The 17901-nt window shown below is 38.9% G+C and overlaps 2 protein-coding genes across 2 annotated transcripts; both read left to right on the top strand.

Annotated features, from left to right (window-relative positions):
* The first annotated feature begins 5782 nt into the window (after positions 1 to 5782).
* csrp1b (cysteine and glycine-rich protein 1b) lies at positions 5783 to 9827 on the top strand. The gene is made up of 6 exons (XM_062415581.1): positions 5783 to 5898; positions 6888 to 6997; positions 7458 to 7626; positions 7897 to 8026; positions 8176 to 8269; positions 9118 to 9827. The coding sequence occupies exons 2-6, from the start codon at positions 6889 to 6891 to the stop codon at positions 9192 to 9194; spliced, it is 579 nt and encodes a 192-aa protein (XP_062271565.1). The 5' UTR covers positions 5783 to 5898; position 6888; the 3' UTR covers positions 9195 to 9827.
* Positions 9828 to 14878: 5051 nt separating this feature from the next.
* On the top strand, positions 14879 to 16407 carry tnni1b (troponin I type 1b (skeletal, slow)). The gene is made up of 5 exons (XM_062444270.1): positions 14879 to 14923; positions 15195 to 15326; positions 15449 to 15538; positions 15766 to 15942; positions 16303 to 16407. The coding sequence occupies exons 1-5, from the start codon at positions 14915 to 14917 to the stop codon at positions 16405 to 16407; spliced, it is 513 nt and encodes a 170-aa protein (XP_062300254.1). The 5' UTR covers positions 14879 to 14914.
* Positions 16408 to 17901: the final 1494 nt, after the last annotated feature.

The raw sequence follows: 17901 nt of genomic DNA, 5'->3' as shown, positions 1-17901 counted from the left end.
TAAAATGACTCATGTAATCAACGGGTGAGGCAGAATATGTTCAGGCCAAGGACGTGGCAAAAAAAACATAACAGCAGATCATGACCAAATTTAGTGTGTGCCGAGAGCAATGAAACAACACAGACACACTGGTGTGAAGATACAAGGCAACGGGTGGTGTGATGGTAGGTTACATGTTACATTCCCTGTTGCACATGTGAGAAAATTGCCTCTCCTTGAAGTTAATCGCTCTGCAGGATGACTAAAGTTCATGAGGAGAGATTATAGACTGAGGCAGTTTGGAAATTAAAGCCCTGCATCCTCTGTGTTGAGTCACAGACAGGAGATAAGTGAGGATTACAGTCAAAGATGTGGACTGGCTGAACATAGAAATACTCACAGAAATGTGTAATTAATGTGCACACGCTGTACACACACGCTATCTGACCTTGAGAGATATGAATTGCTATCTATTAGATCACTTGCACGGGGCTGAACATAATCACGACTTAATTAAAAGGTGCCAAGATAAAGAATCAGTGTGTTCACACAAGCAGGTACAAGCGGCTCAAGTGACCTGAATTAATAGCGAAGTCCTTCATCTTTCACCTTACCCTCACAACTTATTAATTGTGCACTTCACACTACGATGCTCACACATTCTGCCTCAGCTAATAAACCTTGTCACCTTTTGCATCAGCTTGGCTTACAGCACTACTTGTGCCTACACACCAAGACACAGCAAGACACAGCCAGAGAGGGGAATCAGGGTGTGTCTCAACAGCACTCAAACATAATCTCAGCACAAATGTGACCTCTACTGACTAATTAATGAAACTGCAACTCTTCCACTCTCGCTCTGGTCAGAGTGCGTGCCGCAGAGCAGGAATCTGAGAGCCTGTTAAGCCCAGTGAAACATCAAACTGCTGCTTGTTGAATGAGACAGAGTCATCCAGCACAGATCATCCTGCCAAACTCCCTCTACCCTAAACACAATTAACTCATTTCCCTCCTGAAATCTATCTAATAATGTGTATTGAATGAATGGAGGTTATGTTTTCATACCTTAATCATCCAAATGACATCACAAGAAATATTAAAAACACTTTTGGCTCCTTGTGTTTGAACAGCCGGTTTTGTTTTCTCAAACGGAAAAATTACACAGCCCTCTGGAAAGAACAAGAGCTTTATTTCTAAATAGTTAAATTTAGACGGATGTGTCACTTGATTAGTGAACACTGTGGAGGAACACGCATTTAGTTTAATGAGTGGCATTTAGGCTGCTGTTGACAAAATAATTCAATATTCAAATGGGGTTAAAAGTTAGAACACATACAAAAGCATGCACTCAAACTGCAAAATGAGGCTACATGAGATTATTTAAGCAGAAATAACACACAACAACATAAACCAAAGCATCAGCCACAGTGGATTTAACACTAAACACCGGTGTGCATATGACTAAACACACTAACACAGCGACAGCTATTTGCTATGCAAACACATTTCTCAACATGAAGTCAGCTCACCTCTTCCAGCTCTTCCTCCCTCACCTGACAACTTGGCAAAGCTTCTGTGAAAAATGTTGCCAAGGGGGAGACCATTATCAGGGGAGGAGTCCTGGCTTCAAGTCAGGTCAAATGCAGAGAGACTGTGCTGAATTCCTCCATAAGCAATCACCACCCGAACACTGATGGATGGACCACAGCCCAGCCCCGTCCCTGCCTCTTATCTTGCTTTGCCTCTTATCCTCTCCTCTTCCTCTGGATTAATCCATTGAGTCTCTGTCACTCTTCTCCTCTCTTTCTCTCTTTTCCCGCTCTGCCATGAGCATGATCACATGTACACATACTACACAACAAGCCAAGGCGGATGTCCATAGAGCAGAAACAGAGGGGCTAGTGTTAGCCAATCGCTGGCTATAAATAGACTTCTTGAGTTCATCATTGTCTCTTCCTATGATGGTGAAGAGCCCAGAGGGCTTGGAGAGAGGGAGGAAAGCAGACCGAGTAGCATCACTCTCTGCTGGCTATTGCTTCCCTCATGTATCGACTAAAGTCATCCTATTAGTTTCACCTGATTCTCCTCATTTGTAAAGAAATAGAGCAATACTGGAAGTGCCAATAGTCATGTTTTAAAACTGGATGATGAAATTTTAAGAAAAGGAACAAATGCCTCAGAAAACATGTGTCTTGTTTTTTGCAGCAAACAAGCAGCAGGATTACTTGCACTGATCATTCTTTCACCCATCTGTCATAATGGAAAGGTCACAAGTGTGATGCACTCTAATAAAGTGTAAAAGACAGTAAGCTTGTTGAATGTTAAAGATCACCAGCAAAATGCCAACAATGCCCTTAATGTAGAAGTCATATTTGTAGATACAGATAGTACAGTTGTACAATGCAGTTGTAGTGTTGTATACAGTATTCACTGTGGTGTTTATACAGTACTATACAATTATCCAATCCATATAGAATTATGAAGACACTAAATCACTGTTGCAGTGGTAAATTGACATTATAACTTCTTACACATAAAAGACATTAAATTGATGTCCTCTCTCAACAAATAAAATCTCCCACCAAAGAAAAGGTTCCTTTCCTAAAGTGCAACTACATACATGCACCCAATATAAGCCAGCAGAGATATTTTACAATGGTTACAGCCCATAAATCATCATATACGTAACGCAGCAATAAAACATAAAATGGACATAAGTCTTCAGCCTTACCCGAATCATATTACACACAAAGCCTTTGACTCCAGAGAGACCATTAAACCTTATTATAGCTAATGGTAGTGGAGCTGCAACAATTAGTCGATTAACTGATTTGTACACTGACAGACAGAAAATCATTTTAGTCATTTTTCAAGCAGAAATACCAAATATTCTGTTTCCATCTTCTCAGATGAAATGATTTGAGGCTTTACTTAACCATATATAATATCTTCTGGTACTCAACAAGTAATTTGAATACAGTATTAGCGAGGGAAATAATATTAAGTTGCAGCCCTAAATGGAGCTGGAAGTGGACTTGAACGTAACTGTGGACACTTTGATAACATTTTTTTTTTTACATGCAAGTTTCTACAACATTGCTGTTTTCTATGAAACAATATGTTGGTCATTTCAGTTTGTACCAAACATCAGCAGACCATCTTTCCACATCTTTACTTGTGCTGAGCATTACGGATATTATACTGTAATCTTTTGGAAAATAAAAAATATATATACAAAGTAAATATTTCACCTCACCCAAAGACCAGGGACACCCGTACAAAATGTTCCCATTCAATAGGTGTTGTGAGGTCAAAAATGATATTAGTAATATACTGTAATACAGTATACATCCAATCAAAAACTAGTATTATTTAAAACGATGCATCACTTGAGCACAACTTTCCCAAAGTGTTGTCGGTAGCCGTTTACAGCTACAGTATGTCAGACATATGCAAAACATGTGTCAAGTAAACATTGCCTGAGAGAACCTCCTGATTGACCTGTCGCCCTCTGAATCATACGGCTCATTTAAACACATCCACAAGGTCTCTGGAGACGGTGAGTAATCCACACAACTATCCACTGAGCTAGAGGGAATGACCCCGTGCTTTCAGTAGGAACACCTTTTAAGGCAGTGGCAACAGCACTTCCTCTTAGATTGGACAGATTTGTAGGCAGTCCTCTCCCAATATCACTGCTGCCACTTGTCAAACACAAAACAGCCTCTTCATCCGACACGCAAAGTCGGGGAGTATTTCATGGGAACGTACTGTGCATTTTACCCTGCAGACACATAGGAAACACAGAGCGGGACTGTCATGTGAAAATGTCAGATAGGGTTGAGCACAAAGACTTCAAAAAAATACAGCTGTTACCATGAAATAAGTAGTTGATTTCCTATGAGCTTTTCTTCTTCTTTTTTAGTTTCTATATTCTCACATTCAGTTACTCAGTTTGAAATATACAGCATATTACAGTAAGTATTGGACAGTGTAGGTTCTGTGTTTTCATTCATAGTCCCTCAGTTCTAAGACAGTTCAGTAGGACAATGATATCAAATATTCTGTAAAATGTAACTAAAAAGGTTTTCAGAGACAATGAAATGCTCTTGACTTGCCAACCTCACTCGAATCGATCACATGTTCCTTTCTAAAGACCAGAGAGATGGAAAAAAGACAATTCCCTGAAACAAAGAAGAGGTGATATATCTATTCAGGCTATAAAGAGCATCATAAGGGTTCTAGACTCACAGGTCAGTCTCTAAACACTTCGCTCATAGACACCAAGGAGAATCTCTCCAGTTTCTTTGTAAAAAAAACTGAGTGTCAACAATTAGAGGGTTGAAAAAAATAAAAAAGGCATTACAGAACCAATCCTGTCTTGGGGGGGGGGGGGGGGGGGGGGTGACGACATGCAGTTCACTTAAGGAGGATACTGTGGAGAGAGAGCATAATTTTTTCTTTAGGCGTGTCCTCCACAAAATGTAAGGCGTGTAATTTGTTAGCGGCCGTTCAAGCTACTAGCCAGTATTTAGAAAGAGATCTCATAATGTTTGGTATCACAAGACTACCAGAGTGCTTGTTAATATATGTGGGTCATGGGGTGTAAAAGACTCGCAAAACACTTGTAGCCACTTGGCCGTGACACAACATTAACATATTTTGAGTTTTTAAATTGGCAAACTTGTTAGCAAACAGTTATTTTCACATCTGGCTCCCAGAGTAACATTATTATTGATTTGGAGTTGTGTTTGGAATTCACCTCAAATATTTATGTCAATTCTCGAGGTAAATATTTGGCTCTGTTGGTACTAAGTGCTTCACTATGTTCACCAGTCGCTAATTTTGTCTGTATTCAGTTTGGTGCTGAGCCTGTGGTGTACGCTGGGTTTTTAAGAGCCTTTGAACTTAAAACTAATAGAGCAGTAAGAGTGAACTAAACAGTGAGGTAGCAATGAGTTGAAAGACAGAGTTGAATCGTTAGTTAGGTGATAATCGTGTTCAATGTTTACTGACTTTCAGAATTCATTTCTGTTCCATAAAATTTGTGAATTACATCTAAAAAGTGTTTACAGTTTTTTACACTGTTAATGTGATGTAGATTTAGCTGAGAGTTGGGACTGAAACCTCATAGTTATTACATTTCAAACCCAGTGGGCTCAATGACATGTGCTGTAATTAGAGAGACAACACAACAAACATTGTCCTCAAACTTTCAGATTTCACCCCACATTGAAACTGCTTGTGGTTATAAAGTCTTCATTTTCAATCATTCCCTAAACTTCCACATAAAAAACAGCTCACACGCACGCACGCCAATATTGTTTCTAGAACAATCTGAGGATACTGTTGCTATGCACCAGTAATAATCTAAAATAGCTAGGTCCAAAACAATGAAACTTGGAGGACGTCATCATCAGTACCAGTTACCTCTTGTTACCATTTGGGGCCGCCAGCGTGCAGAATTACCTTGAACCTCAACAGTCTGGCCTCCTTTGTACACATGTTATGTGTACAAAGTCTTACACTTAGATCTTCATGTGTACTCTATTAACCGGTTGTTTATATTATTTGTCCGTTGCTTATATTATTTAGTCCTCAAAGTTTGGCAGGGAGTTCTGTGATTTCACCAACTTAACTTAACTTAAGCCTCCAAGTTGAAATAAGTTCATCTGTACCTCTTTCAGTCTCCCACCCTCCCAGTGAGGTCCATCAGTAACTCTCTCCATCTTTCTCCTCCTTTTCCTCCCTGCGTCTCTCTCACTCTCTGTTTGTGTGTCCTGACTCCTCCCTCAGTTCCTGGTGTTCACTCAGCCTCCCTCTACTTCTCCTCATCAGACCAGTGTCTCTTCTCAACTCAGTCGTCTCTTACCATCACTCAACAACCAGCGAGAGCAGCCGCCTTTCACCTCAGTGCAGGTAAGGGTCAACTTGAACAGTCAAATGTAATAACATTTAACTTTAAGATTTCATTGTAGAGGGACAAGATGTAATTAACTTTTCTACAATAAGTATATCTCAGAGGTCACTGGATTCAAATTGGTCAAATCAAGAGTAAAATGCAATGAAAGCAACAATTTCTACTTAGTTTTGATTTGATATTCAAGTGAAATTACCTTTAATGACAAAATTATTAATGATTCATTGGTTCTGGTATGCATAGAGTTAGGAGGCCTACATTTAAAGATAGAAAACGTTCTAATATTATGTTGGATAGGGTGAGGTTATGCTTTAACGCTTTGCCTGAATATCAGACAAGGAAAAGACTTTCAAAAACAATGTCAGGAAGATCGTTAAGTATAAAAATAAACCTTTTTTTTGTTATCAGACTTATTAATGATCAGGCTGAAACTATTTAAAATGGATGTTTTTATTCATCATTTAAAAAAAGTTTGTTTTGGCAACCATACAAACTGCAAATGATCCAGGTCTGGTTGGGTTGTCTGAGGTCAAGACTGTTAACATGTGATAACAAAATGAAATGCAGGGAATTTCCTGTTTATCTGGAGCGGTCTAGTAGATTGCAGACTTTCTGTTTGGATGATAACCCTGGGCTGATGTATCTCAAACATTACATAAACTGACATTGGTGTGGCATCCATACAGAGTTCTGATGTCATTTTATGAGCATGAGAAGGTTTGGCGATATCAAGAGCAATGTCGACAAGTACTTTGCATTTTACAATTACGTATGAACAGTCTTTCAGATATCTATTCATGCCAGGAGGCTGCAGTAAGAAAAGGAAAAGAAAGTGCAGTCTATCATAGCACCCTGGTATGTTTCCTTTTATAGGTATTGTTTCTTGCCTCAAGTGTTGCAGATGGCCTCTGTTGTCTGAGTAACTCTGATGTGAACATATACAGTGAGTGAAAAATATACACAAAGCGGTTCTCCTGTATGCTCACAGGATGCCTTTTGGAGGAGGAAACAAGTGTGGCTGCTGCCAGAAAACCGTCTACTTTGCTGAGGAAGTGCAGTGTGAGGGGAAGAGCTGGCATAAATCCTGTTTTCTGTGCAGTAAGTATGTAACTTTTCGTGTAATCTGCTTTGTGTGCTGACTGAATAAACAACCCTGAAAAATGCCAGAATGGAATGCGAAGTATTTGGCGTCAGGGTAGGAAACTGAGCATCCGCAGGTTTTCGCTCTGACATCTCTGACCTTATTTGGATACAGTGGAAATGTGACAAAGGCTTCATCTTCCTTATATGGCAGAGGAAGGTGCTAGTACTCCCTCTCAACCACAGAAATGTATTTATCTGAGCCAGCTACGCACATGGCAGTTTGCCATTTAATTTTATTTAAAATGTCATGCATAGTTTGTGGTAATGTCAACGTCTGTGTTAACATCTGTGAAAAAAGATAGTTTACAGTTCAGAGAGTTAAGTTTGTTTCATTTGCTGTAGATGTTTCCTGACTAAAATAGATAGATTTATTCTTTTAATTCGGTTTTTTTCCCTCCTTTCCCTTTGCTGTCAGTGGTCTGTAAGAAGAACTTAGACAGCACAACAGTGGCTGTTCATGTGGATGAGATCTACTGCAAATCATGCTATGGCAAGAAATATGGGCCAAAAGGCTATGGCTTTGGAGGTGGAGCCGGCACTCTGAGTATGGACACAGGAGAGGGAATTGGAATCAAGCCTGAAGTGTGAGTAAAACAGCACCTTTCCTGTATAAATACTTCACATAATGTTTGAATGTACCTCATTGAATGGTTATGAAAAAAGGAACATAGGACCTGTAAAACATCTGGTTGCTGTTGTTGTTGTTGGATAAAAGCTTCAAAAGAGTCTGCATACTGTATTTATAACTCCCAATAAAAGCACTGTTTCAATCTCATTGATCCTTAATGGTCTGTTTCCTCCCTCAGTTGAATTCCCCTCTCCTCCTTCATTAAAGCTCTAATGTTTCTTGACAGACAAGGTCCTCATCGCCCTACAAATAACCCAAACGCCTCCCCGTTTGCCCAGAAAGCAGGGGGCTCAGATGTGTGTCCCCGATGTGGCAGAACGGTGTACGCAGCGGAGAAGGTTATCGGCGGAGGCAATGTAAGAAAGTTCTACGCTGCTATCTTGGTTTTAGACCTTATAAATGTACACTTTGATTTAACAACAGTAGCTTTTAGCTTATTGATTTGTCAGTTATCAATATATGTTTGAGGGCCAGCGCTTGATCCAACTCTCTGCTCTCTCCTCAGCCCTGGCATAAGGGCTGCTTTCGTTGTGCCAAGTGTGGCAAAGGACTTGAGTCCACAACTGTTGCTGATAGAGACGGAGAGATCTACTGTAAAGGTCTGTATGTATTAATACTACACAAGCTTTTACTACTGAGAAATGACTTCCAGTATTCTTCACTGAACAAATTAAAATGGGCAAAATCTTCAGTTAAATAAGTCAGTACTGCAGTAAAGTACAGCGAATGTACGACTTATTGAAGATACCAACCGAGAAATAATCTCACAGTTAAACCTCAGTATTCAGAGCCAAAGTAGTTTTTTGATGCCCAGTAGCTCAGAGGACTGTCTGACCTTTTGCCATTATTATTTTTTTATAAATTTAATGCATTTATTTCATATGAGAAGACTATATTTCAAAGATCATGTCTATAGTTAACTATTTTAACAAAGCCAGACTCATAAGTCAGTCACGCCAATATGAACCAATATTGGTTTAATTGCATATATCAGTAGTGACGTGTATATACATTGATAATGCAGTACAGACATGTCAAAGATGTGTTTGAGGCCATTTAGTAAGTGTGGTCATTACCTTGTTTATCCACCAGAGAGCATTGAAATGTCTGTTTTCCAAATGTTAAATGTCTTGCTGAGTACATTTGTCTGTCACAATTATTAAATAGTCTAATTTAAGGAATTCCTGTTAAAGTGGAAGCACCACACCTTAGGGGTTTAGATGACAACCACAAAACCGCAAAGTGCCAGTTTGACTCTCTTTCAAATTTCCTGTCATCTGGCATAAAATGGCCAAAACTGCTATTTAAAAAAAAGTGACCTCTGTCAAATGTTTTTCTTAATGTTAATCATGTAAAAAAAATGAACATCTGCTACTATATATTTATTCAATGTTTATAATATTTATGTTTTACCTATTTTTCCATTTCTCATTCATTCGATTCACAGGTTGTTATGCAAAGAACTTTGGTCCCAAGGGATTTGGCTTTGGTCAGGGTGCAGGAGCTCTGGCTCATTCCCAGTAAAGCCTGAAGCTTCAGCCCACCTGGGGCTGACATCTGGTGCTCTGATACCATCGCTTCCAGGATCCTTCCGTCAATAATCAAGGATATTTCATTCTGCCCTTTCACTCCAGCTACAGGCAAAAGAGGAATGAGAGTAGCACACTGCACATTGCTTTTTGCACATGTTCACCAATTAGATTTTGCTCCATATGTTGCATTAGACTTTGGTGTATAATCTTCTAGGTTAAGCAATACTAATCATTTAAAAAACACAATGAATTCTAACTCTGGATGTGCACATCCTTTGTCTATAATCTGACTAATTAACGGCAATCGGACTCCATTACTAGAGGAAGAAAAATGTAACAAATTAAACATTGTGGTTGCAATAAGAGTTCTCTGTAATACAAAACTGAGACAAATGTTGAGAATGATAAACATCTGAATCAGTTGGTGTCTGAGAAAGGAAACACAATAACATCAGCATGTTTCACCACTGACAGCTGTGTCAAAACCAGCTATAAAGAAGTCTCACATCATGTTTCAGTGCACTCAAGATAAAGCCTTCCTTTCTGCCTCACATGTCAAATGGTGTAAATAATGTCTTGAAATATGTTTTATTGCTGAGAAGCAAAAATAAATATCTTGCATTTATCTGGAATGTTTCACAGTGATAGCATAATGTGCTTTCATAGTAACTTCAACCAAACCATTGTTCTTTTTGTGGTTCTGATCTGATGAAATCAACGTTCATGTTTGTGCAGTGCTGGGTGTGTTTGTTATTCTTTCCAATCAGCATCATCTAACAGAGCAAAATGCCAGCTGTGATCGCGAACAACGGAGGCGTAGTGCTCTACCCCGTCTCTGCCTGTACCGAGCAGTTGGCACACTGACCGCAGTGCCAGGCAGCTGTGGCAGTGGTGCTGGTGGAGGATCAGTTGTTTGCTTTGGCACTGACTATAACATGTGTGAGCCATATACTAGAAGACTAAGTCTGAAATCCTCGGATAACCAAAGCATTACACTAAAAAGCGGCTTCAAACATGCTTTCATGTGTTCAGATTGATTATAAGTGTAACAGGGATGTGTTTCATCCATGAACTACTTCAGATAGATGTAAAGTTTACTCTTGATTTCCTGCATTACGCATTAGAAACCATAGACATACAGTATAGATTAATTTGCTTTAGTTGTTTACCCACCAGAAAGAAACAGATAGGCCTGATTTTACAGTAAATAAACAGTTGAAAAAATGACAAATAAATCTCATAATTATAATTGGGTAAGTCTTTAATTAGTGGTTTTAATCAAATCTGCTAGTGACAGTTGTGTTTTCAGCCAAAATCTATGGCTTCCAGCTATTATCTTAATCTTAATATTTATAAGTGAGGCAAGACAATCGAGCCTTAGAGGACTCTGAAAGGGCCGTGGTACAAACTGGCACAAGTGCAACGAGAAAGAGCCCCAGTTGGACGTTTTTTTTTTGTTTTTTTTTTAAATATTTAACGTAAGAAACAACTGGAAGTACAATAGTAAAAAGAAAGAAGTGCAGAAATCAACAAAGCTTTAGGAGTCCTTTGAAATATGAAGCCTGCTTTTGTCTGTCTACAGGTATGTCTGAAATCAACGACCCACTTTATCAAAACATACCACAAACTTTGAGTGGAAAATCTACACAAGCCAAGAAGTAACAGTATTTTGGTGCAAATCTGCTGTATGGGAACGGAGAGCTTGGCAGGCCTAGCAACAGTAACTAAGGGGGGTTTTAAAATAATAAACTTAAATGACCTAACAACTCTACATTTGAAATGAGAAATTAGACAAAAGAGTGCTCCTCTACCATGTTACACATATGGATAACATCTGCATGATACAACTTAAGTGGACATTTTTAAATTCTTCTGTTAACAGAGACTTAACAATAGACATAACAGCAAAGTGCCACGTGTGAAAACTACTGTACTATATGAAGTCTTAGCATTTATATGAGTCAGGAGTCAATTTCCTGGAGACAGTCTGGCAAACACACACCCTGTTAATCCTGCTGCCATATATACTGTGGAATTATAATCAGCTGCCATGAACAGCCTGGACCTCAGTTTCACCAATTAAATCAGCATCAGGGATTTTTTAACTCCTGACTCAGCTCGAGCAGAAGAACAATCCTGCACATTTTACCAATCTAACACTAACGATAAAAAAAGAATTAAGAGGATCCTGTCACAGACGGCGCAAATGCAAATTATCTCAGACCTCCACAGATTCATCTCAGAGATTGATTCTTCGCTAGGAGTATTTCCACTGGTGGAGTCCCACGTGTGTGAGCTTGCAGAATTCAGAATGAACCTCTATAAATACTTAAGTGCAATAAACAGCAAGGTTGGTGGCCCAGTGGGTCTCAGTTACTGTGGTCTCATGAGGCTGACAGCTTGCCAGTTACCTTGCAGAGCTGCATGCTGCTCACAGAGTCTACTGTCCGCACTACCACAAACGTAGAGTATGTGTAATAGCTGAATAGTAATGAAATGCTGCTTTAATATTAAATTAGTTCCTAGTAAGTGCGGAATATAGTGTGTGACATATTAAAAGGAAAACCTGGAGTGCAGAGGCTTCCACAGAGGACACACACTAGTTTCATTAATATGAAAATGATGTGAATGATGTGCTCTGGCCTTTACAGTCACCAGATGTCCACCCAACAGAATATCTATGTGAGATTTGGATCAACAATCACCATCATAGAATGGTGTTCATCTCCCCAGTACAAATACAGAAACTTGAAGCTGGTCTAAACTCACTATGAACAACCAAAGCAAGCTCAACATAAAAAGAGTTCAAGACACAGAAGTTGGAGCAACTGAGAAATTGTGATAACACGATTGGATCAAACTCAGCTGTTTTTTTATAACAGTGGGACAAAAAGTATGTCACTTGATTTCACAACGTTTTAGGAAAGTTTTACTAAATCTATTTCTCAGAAAAAGAGAAAATGTAGCCTAGTAGAAAATCTAGTGATGATGTGCTGAAATGTAGGTACTTTCCCTTGAAAAGAGTCTTTAACACAATAATCCTTTATCACTTCCTGCTTCCTCTTGGGTAATTGATTGGATCGCATAGACGGCATGTGTGCAAATGACATGGTTTACTTGTTCTGGTCACATTTATATTCTCAAGACTGAACTGAATTGATTGATAGGTCAAGGAGTCGAGTGGCTCTATGGATGGAAATGTCTGTCTTTCTGTTGGTCTGTTGGCCCTCAGCTTTGCTACCTTGAGATCAAAGCTGTTGTGTCACTACAAAGTGTTACTATGTATATGACCGACTTTCAACCGGGAAGTCCAAGTTTGCGTCACTGCTGTACAAACTGAATACAAGTAAATCTCTAACACAAACACAACTGAACTCACGGATTAATTTAAGGACTTATTGTCCTTGCATGACTGAACTGGGCACTTTTGTTCACACAGACACACACATTCACCTGTGTTCACATTTCCCACACGTACAGTATGCAAGCTTGGGCCCCGTATCAAAGAGTGGCAGCATCACATGGTGCTGCAATTTGTCTATGTTTAGTTGGAAGGCCTCAGCCACATGTACACTGGAAACTGCATTCCTGCCCTAAAACCACGGCTTAGCATTGTCTGCAGCTATTATACTAATCAGACCTAGAGGCCCTGCAGTCTCCGGGGTGGCAGGGCACGTCTACACCGTCAATCGCAGTAGCCAAAGAAAATCTCGCAAGCTCATCCACGGTAAGGAGACAAACTGTTATAGCCGCTTGAAGTTTGCTTCAATTTGGAGAAAAACCTTCTGTGTATACTATGGCTTTTTGTTAGAATGAGCAAAGAGATGCTGCTACCTAGAGCTTTAAATAGTTCACACGTGTGAAAAGAAATATCAACAACCAAAGGAAAACTGGTGAAGTGAAAGTCAACAAGGATGTTGTTTATCCTGTCCTGGCACACAGAAAAGTTCACACACATTTTTATAAAGAAGCAGAGAGTGGTGATATATCAACACGACATGAGCATCACTATCAATGTTATCCTGAGACCCCTCCTTCATCATTAAGTGTGTAGTAGTGTGTCTGTGTGTGTTTCTATTTAAATCTCCTTGTGACAGAGAGGAGGGACAAAGGGGGCAAGAGATAAATATTCTGGTGGGCTCTTTTCTGCATCACTTTGTGCCTGTCTGCATCCAAACCATCAACACAGAGAGGTAAGGTCATGTATCTCTGCTACAATATAATATGTTTCCAGTGACTAATGATCTGAGACCTAGCTTTAACCTTGGATTTGATCAATAAGAGATATTATTTAAAATATTAGTATTCTGAAATTTTAAGTAAAAATATTACATAAAAAAGATGTAGTGATAATTACATTGTTTAAATTGCTAACTACCTCCTCAATTGCAGAATAATAAAGATTACATTTGACTTTTTATAATCACTGTTAATTGGATACGTGACTTCATTAAATTGTAGAACTGGGAAGGATGATGTGTATTAAGTCCTCTATCTTTTTACAAATTTGTATCAAAATATCAAACATTATTCTGAAAAATCAAGTCGTAATATGTTTTATGTATAACTAGAAAGAAATGTCTTTTTTTGGCTAATTCGTCAAATTTAATATATCTGACAAATCCCAGTATTTCATCACAGTTTGCAAACATAAACAGCCCTTCATGGATTTGCAACACTGAGTGCAATGTGCTAATGCACCTAGAAATATTTAAAAAGGGAGAGATACCATTGTGCAAATATAGTCTTAATCTTATGGTATATCATGGTATGACCCAAACCTATGAAAAAATAAACATTTCAGTTTTTTTGTTGTTGTTTTTTTCTAATGGGCCAAATAATTGCTCAACTCAACCGGGTTTTCTAGAAAAAGCTTAGCACTATTCAAAGAATGGGGGATCCTTACTATATTTGTGTCTTTATCCAGTGGAAAAGTGGGGGTGACAGCAGGAAATGTTATCTATGTGGAATAGCTGTCATGTTGGGGCCTTGTTTCTGCTTGTCTGCTATCACTTGCATGTTGGCAGGTGTGTGTGCTATCAGCAGTGGGAGGTGACTGGTTGATTTTGTCCAGCAAGCCTTTCTACAAGTAAGACATAACAATGGTGGATAAACAAAACAAAATATAAACAGACAGGGCATCTGAAAAAATGATGTCCATTAGTAATTCAATAAATAAATCATTGATTATGTCACGATTAATGAAGGAATAACTTTACATATACTCTTTAATCCCATTCTTGTAACACTATACTTTGTAGTGTTGGTTGGTGCTAAAATGGAAACAGAAGTTAAGACCCATTGGGGCCCTAGACCCAAGTGGTCCCCACTGTCATGCTCTTCAGAGGCAAAAGGTTTTATTTTTGTCTTCCAGGGGGAATTGAAATAGCCAAGATGCCTGAGAAAGCGTAAGTGTATTGTGTTTCTATTTCTTGTTTCCATTTCATCAGGAGTGTCAGTTTCATACAGGAAAAGTGATTTATCTATAGAAACACAGATTAAGAAAGGTAACATGACAGTTTGAAATTAATATTAAACTTGGTGTCTTTCATTTTGTTTTACATGTTTACAAATTAACGTCCACCCATAGACCGGAGGTAAGATGACACTTATACTTACAATCTTAAAATGATTGTCTAATAAAATGCCAATAAGACAAACTCTTCATTGTTTTTACAGAGAAAATCTAAAATCTCAGCCTCCCGCAAGCTCATGCTTAAGGTGAGTCATCAGCCACATTTCCAAAAGGTCACATCAAGTAACTTTTTAATTTTACAACGCACAAGTCAGGTCATGTAATCTAAGTATTGCGATGTCTAATGTTTATAACAGATTAAATTCCATTTACTTGACTTATTTTATTGAATTTACTACTTGTTCTTAATTAGTTCATCTTGTTTCCTGCACTGCCACAACATGTACATTTCCCCTCTGGGAATCAATAAAATCTGATCTTTGTTACATTCATTTGTGTGTGTGTGTGGTGCCTCAGAGCTTGATGGTAGCCAGAGCTAAGGAGGATCTGGAGCAGGAGATGGAAGAAAAAGAGGAGCAGAAGGAAAAGTACCTAGAAGAAAAATCTCCTCCAATACAGACCAGCAGCATGTCCTTAGAGGAGCTACAGGTATCATTTTATACTCACCACTGTTACGTTCAGATTCGCAAACTAAACCTGCAAACTGAGATGATTTATGCTATATTACAGGTGATGTCTAATTCTTCAATTTCTTCTCATTCTCTACACAGACATTATGTCAAGAGCTGCATGCCAAAATAGATGTGGTGGACGAGGAGCGCTATGATATTGAAGCCAAAGTCTTGCACAACACCAGAGAGGTAACATAACACTGGTTGAAGAGAGATAACAATGAATAATCACTGATAATTTCCATATCCGATGGCAATTAGATAAATAAACACATATCTCGAAGCTGATCTTGTCCAAAAAGTACAGTATATTTTAACATCTAGAAAGTTCAGCTTTAAATGAACTGATTCTGAGTCTTAAAAAGTGAAATGGCTGTCACTGACCAACATTACCTTCTTCTGTACTTTCACCACAGATCAAAGACCTAAACATCAAGGTACTGGACCTGCGAGGGAAATTTAAGAGGCCCAACCTGAGAAGGGTCAGGGTGTCTGCTGATGCCATCTTGCGCTCCCTACTGGGCTCCAAACACAAGGTCTCTTTGGATTTGCGAGCTAATCTCAAATCAGTCAAGAAGGAAGACACAGAAAAGGTGGGTTCGGAAACAATTCGCATTAGGCCTTCAGCTGATGCTCCTATCAAGGGTGACTGAGAGTGTGAAAACGGTTTAATTAGCTTGTAAAAACAAAATGAAACCACTGGTGTGAGGGTCAAAATATCAGATTATTCCTATAGTACATATTTAGTGATTCTGGTTAACTGAAGGTTACAGCTGAATACTGCAGCAAACATCTGAGAGAATTCTTGTAGACCAAACACATGGACTGAAGAGTGATTTGCATAACTTTAAGTGTGCATAAGATCCTTTTCCCTTAAGCATATTAGAGCAAGTCTCTCTACACTGGGAAACTACTTAAAAACTCAGCTCTAATATCTATTCCTTGTGCTGCAGGAGAAGACAGTGGAGGTGAACGACTGGAGGAAGAATGTGGAAGCCATGTCGGGCATGGAGGGCCGCAAGAAAATGTTTGATGCAGCAAAGGGCCCCAACCAGTAGAGAGGGCTTAAGCAAACAGTTGGCTTTCATTTTATGCCAAATGCAACCATCACTTGCCATGCAAAGAGTGTTTGCCATCAGCACCAAACATAAATGCATAAAAACTCAAACTCTTCCCAAGGTAACAGAACATTTCTTGGTATTTTATGGAATGTCTTTTTCCTCTAAAACCCAGATTAACAGTGTATTTTGTTTCATTGTCACTGAAATAAATACAGTATCTCTCAGTCTGTGTGTGTGTGTGACTTTTATTTGTTAATCTTTTTTTTAAATTGTGCAAGCTTTCCATTCACACACATTAATCAGCTTTTCTAATCTTCAGTGGGTTTCTGTTAAGTTTTAAAAGCTGATATCCACTGCTTGTCCTACACACACATGTTAACAATGACGCATAGAAACAATCTTTTTAAGACAGTACATTCAAAATGTAAGATTACAATCAGATGCAATCAGTTAAAAAACAACATCGGCCTATTCACAGGGAGTTCCCAGTTTTCATCAGAAAAACAGCAATGAGGCCAGGTAATCACCATAAAACAAAGCTGTAACCACACAGTAACCACATAACCGCCAAACTAGCAACTACAAATTCAGCCATATCTAGCTCATAATTTCAAAGAATTATTTAACAACAGCTGTGAATACAAATAAGGTATACAAGCAGATGCCAAGACACTAACAAAAAGGTCTGCAGGAGAGCCAATCCAAATATGCATAATCAAAGCAAGCAGTGAATACTTACTGTAGCTTGTTGAAGTGAAGCAGTGATGTGTGACAGCTCAGCAGGGAATAAATAAATCCTTTGGGGGAAAGTCTGTCTGCCATGGCCAGGAGCACAGCTAAATCCAGCTTGAAGCTCACTGTGAGGCAGAAAAACAGCAGTGAGTAGCCACTCACACTAACATTATTACATCCACAAAAATCCAAATGTGCTCTGAGATATAACTGGACTGTCTGCAGGTGAGCTTCATGATGTAGGACAGTGGGATGACAGTCTGCACAGGTAACTCAGTTTATAGCTACAGCCCGCCATGTTTAATATACTCTGTAGCAAGTGGTTTCATGTCAGGTGAGTGTTGCAGGTAAATTAAACTGTTTGCCTTCCTGAACAAGCTAATAGGCGTTTTCATACATTGCAATATACACGACAATGATCAGATATCATATCAATATTTAAATGAATGTGCTGCGGCAGAATTAAAAGCATGACAAGGCATAGCAACAGTAACTAAGGGGTTCAGGGATTAGCGAACTGTGAATTGCTGTTGTTCCAGTGGTTTCCAACCTGGGTCAGACTTCATCCAAAGTATAGGAAAACATATTACCACAAAATTACGTTTTATTTTTTTCAGACTTGTATTTTAGGCCTACAGTGCAATGTTCCTAAAACGGCAAAGTCATGACCCGTCCTTCTCTGCCTCTGATTGGTTTACCTTGATATCCTTACCCTAATTTTAACCAATCCAACCAACGAATGTGACAAGTAATAGCCAA

The sequence above is a fragment of the Scomber scombrus genome, chromosome 3, assembly GCF_963691925.1.
Source record: "Scomber scombrus chromosome 3, fScoSco1.1, whole genome shotgun sequence".
In the NCBI taxonomy this organism is placed as follows: domain Eukaryota; kingdom Metazoa; phylum Chordata; class Actinopteri; order Scombriformes; family Scombridae; genus Scomber; species Scomber scombrus.
This window is presented reverse-complemented; position numbering and strand designations above follow the sequence as displayed.